Source organism: Trypanosoma conorhini, assembly GCF_003719485.1.
Source record: "Trypanosoma conorhini strain 025E chromosome Unknown Tco_14.4_contig_01031, whole genome shotgun sequence".
In the NCBI taxonomy this organism is placed as follows: Eukaryota; Euglenozoa; class Kinetoplastea; order Trypanosomatida; family Trypanosomatidae; genus Trypanosoma; species Trypanosoma conorhini.
This window is the reverse complement of record NW_021705127.1, coordinates 1,176-4,361: the sequence shown is the minus strand read 5'-3', so window position 1 is coordinate 4,361 and position 3,186 is coordinate 1,176. Positions and strand designations below refer to the sequence as shown.

At 49.3% G+C, this 3,186-nt stretch overlaps 1 protein-coding gene across 1 annotated transcript, besides 1 other annotated feature; it reads right to left on the bottom strand.

The window, feature by feature from the left end:
• Positions 1-617: 617 nt before the first annotated feature.
• Tco025E_09235 (uncharacterized protein) lies at positions 618-2,003 on the bottom strand (the record flags this gene model as incomplete). The annotated part of the gene is made up of 1 exon (XM_029376058.1): positions 618-2,003. The coding sequence occupies one exon, from the start codon at positions 2,001-2,003 to the stop codon at positions 618-620; it is 1,386 nt and encodes a 461-aa protein (XP_029223823.1).
• Positions 2,004-2,534: 531 nt separating this feature from the next.
• Positions 2,535-2,575: a microsatellite.
• Positions 2,576-3,186: the final 611 nt, after the last annotated feature.

Below are 3,186 nucleotides of genomic sequence, written 5' to 3'. Positions count from 1 at the left end.
CCGAGACCACTTTTTTAGTCCAGAAACCAGACACTTTCTCTTTTTTCGGTTGCACTTTACGCCAAATCCTTCCACATGAGTTAGGTCTACTTTTTTTTAATTTTATTTTTGTGTGTGTGTTTGTGTGCATTCAACTTTCACACGCCCAACTCTCTGCTTATTTCACCCTATTTGCTCCCCCCTAGCGTCGCCTGTTCGTCTTTCCCCTTTCCTCAAACTTATTTCTCATTTTGCCTCCGTACTGGTTTTGGCTTCTCTCCAGAGTTCTCGTCTCTTTCGCATATCCGCCCCCATACGCACACCGAGCTGCTTCTAATCACTTTTTATGTGTGTGTGGGTTCGTTTTTTTTAAATTCACACACTTTTCTTGTTTTTCGTTTTCTTTCTTTTCTTGCCCCATTCCGCCTTCGTGGGACTGTAGCTCACGGTCGGTTGCACTTTACCTGGTTGGGGCAGCAACACTGGCCCGGGAAACCTGTACCACTCCTTGCTGCTTTACTGAGGCTACACCCAACACTATCCAGATACCCCTGCGGCTCAGCATCAAGAGTGCCATACAATACTGTAGATACATAGAGCAAAGAACCTCTATCCGTGTGCCACGTATTCGTTTCCAATCAATGGGAACTCGAGGGGGGTGTCTCCCCTTCAGGGTACATGCGGTACGGATCGTTGCGCCGCGTAGGACTGATCATTCGCATCCTACTGGTCATGCCCATTTGTCCCGGATTGGGGGAAGCCATTCGAGGCGGCACAATAGCTGGAGGCGTCACACTCGACGCTGGAGGCTCCCCCTGTGCTACGAATGCAGGGTTGTTGCCTTCCGTGCCGACGCCGCTGCTGCTGAACGTCGGGTCCCCTGCGTTGCCCTGAATGACATTTGAGGACGCCGCGTCAGCTACCCCGGGATAATACCATTGTGCAAACCTAGCAGCCACTTGACCCCCACTAATGAAAGGACCACCGTGGCGAACACGCGGGTTGACGGTGATATCGGAGGTGGGAGAATCGCCACGAGAAACGCTCTGGGGGCTTATTTCCCCCAAAACCGAATTACCAACCGATCCAGGCATATCTGTCACAATATGGAGAAAACGACAGTCTTCACCTCTTCGGCAGAGGCGATTGGTCCGAAAATGAGCACAGTGTTGCATCTTTTTCTTTGGAATAGCACCCTCAGCTTCAAACGCCGCCAAGTACTGAAGGGAGCCCAACGTCAAAAGCACCTGATCACCGGGATAATCAACAAAGGAATCCTTACTATTCTGTTCAAAGGCGCGCACTGTAACATTCGCCGGAAGACGAGAATAGTGTGATAACTGCTCTGGTTCTGCAATGTGGGTGGTTGTGCTCTCCATATTCCAAAGATCGTTTCGAATGGCATGAATATCATCGCAAGATTCTCCCAAACTGCATTCCCCACAAGTAAGCATACGCTCACAGAGTTTGAATTTGGCCTTAAAATTATCTCCATGTTCGTTGTACATCTTAATATACTCGCGACTGCCGCGTGTATTTAAGACCAATTCGCTGGGTATCGGGTAGTACCGTGTCATCCGCGGATCGTAGCAGTGAACAACAAATCCACGTTCAAACAGACCCGTGCTTCTATTGGTTTCGGATGTAATGAAGTCCCATGTGTGTTCCCTTGCAACATGTACTTGCGTACATGAGTCGCCATATGGGCAGTTTTTATTATCCATAAATTCCTCACATACCACTGCACCACTTTTTGCCTCGGCAAAGGTTGGGATAATACGGTTTAGACGCGTACAAACCACAGTATTGCTGCTGGGACGCACCAAACGTATCGTGCGATGGCGATCAAGATGAGGAGGAGTGCCCATGTTACCACTCCGGCTTCCACCCAGCGGGCTGACGTTGTTGCTTCGTCGCCCCATAACCTGCGGGTGTTGATGAGGGCTGTGATGTTGCTGATAGAATCCAGCCTGGCCCCCGCGGTAGGGAGGCTGCTGCTGCATACCTCGTGGGCTATTGCGCATCAGCGTCACTGTAGAATGGTGAACGAATAATTTTTGCACTTAACCGACCGTGGTGATGATCGCGAACTGCAGGGTGACTCTTTTCACTAGGCAGGGCACAAGACGGACGCCTTCCAGAGCAGAACAGTCTAATCCTTACTTTCCCCTAACACAAAATAAGAAGAAACAAGAAGAAATTATTTAGTTGATCTCCCATTCCCACCGTAAAAACCTCCGCAAGCTCGTGCTATCCCCCCACAGTAAACCCAGGCAAATCCCTGGTAACCGTAGTCGCTATAAACAGTGACGAGATGAAGGTGAGGGAAGCGGCCTTTAGCCCTTCACCAGCGCGGGGCGGGGCGAGTTGGGTTGGGCGGGCATTCAAAAGTCGCCTTTAGCGCGATGATTACGGCAATAAAGTGAGAGGAATATAGTTTCAATTGGGGTCGCTCTTAGCAAAGAGGAATGGAAGAATAAACAAATGAATAAAAAAGGCCCCATGAGAGTTGAGCATCACTCCTGCAAGCTCCCACAATTACTGCAACGCAAATCCACACACATACATGCACACACACACACGCATACACGCACACGTACATAAAAGGAGTTCATAGGTTTTTCCTGTTGATTGTGTGTGTGTATGCGTATTTATGACGATGAAGGTGGTGGTAGGTGTTGTAGCAGCGCCGCCCCATGTGGTGTCTTCCTTTTGGCCTCGCGTAACATTTTTTTTATTTCTTTTTTGTCGGCTTGGTGTTTCCTTACACTCAAGCGAAGCCCTGTCGCCCTGACATTGTCCGCAGCCCTGTGTCTATATGCAAGCCTTGCCTAGTGGCTAAACTGTGGGGCAGCGAGTAAAGAGTGCGGCGGGCAGAAAAGAAGGGCCAGAGAGTAAGTGTAGAAGGGGGAGAGAAGAAGCAGGACACACGCATACTCACATGCGCACGAAAGGAACGATTGCACGAAGAAAGAGCACCAAAAAAAAACAGACTGCAGTATTGGCAGAGAGCAGCTTGCTAACAGCATCATTTTTCTTACGTGTTTCATTGTTCTTGTTGTTGCTCTTCGTTTCGTTGGGTGCATATTTGATTGGTTGCTGCTTGCACGTGCATGCAGGCACACACACAACAACAAAAAAAGGCATACTTGCCTCGTGAAGACGGGAGTTGTGGAGGGATGGGAGAAGCAACTGGGAAACAACAAC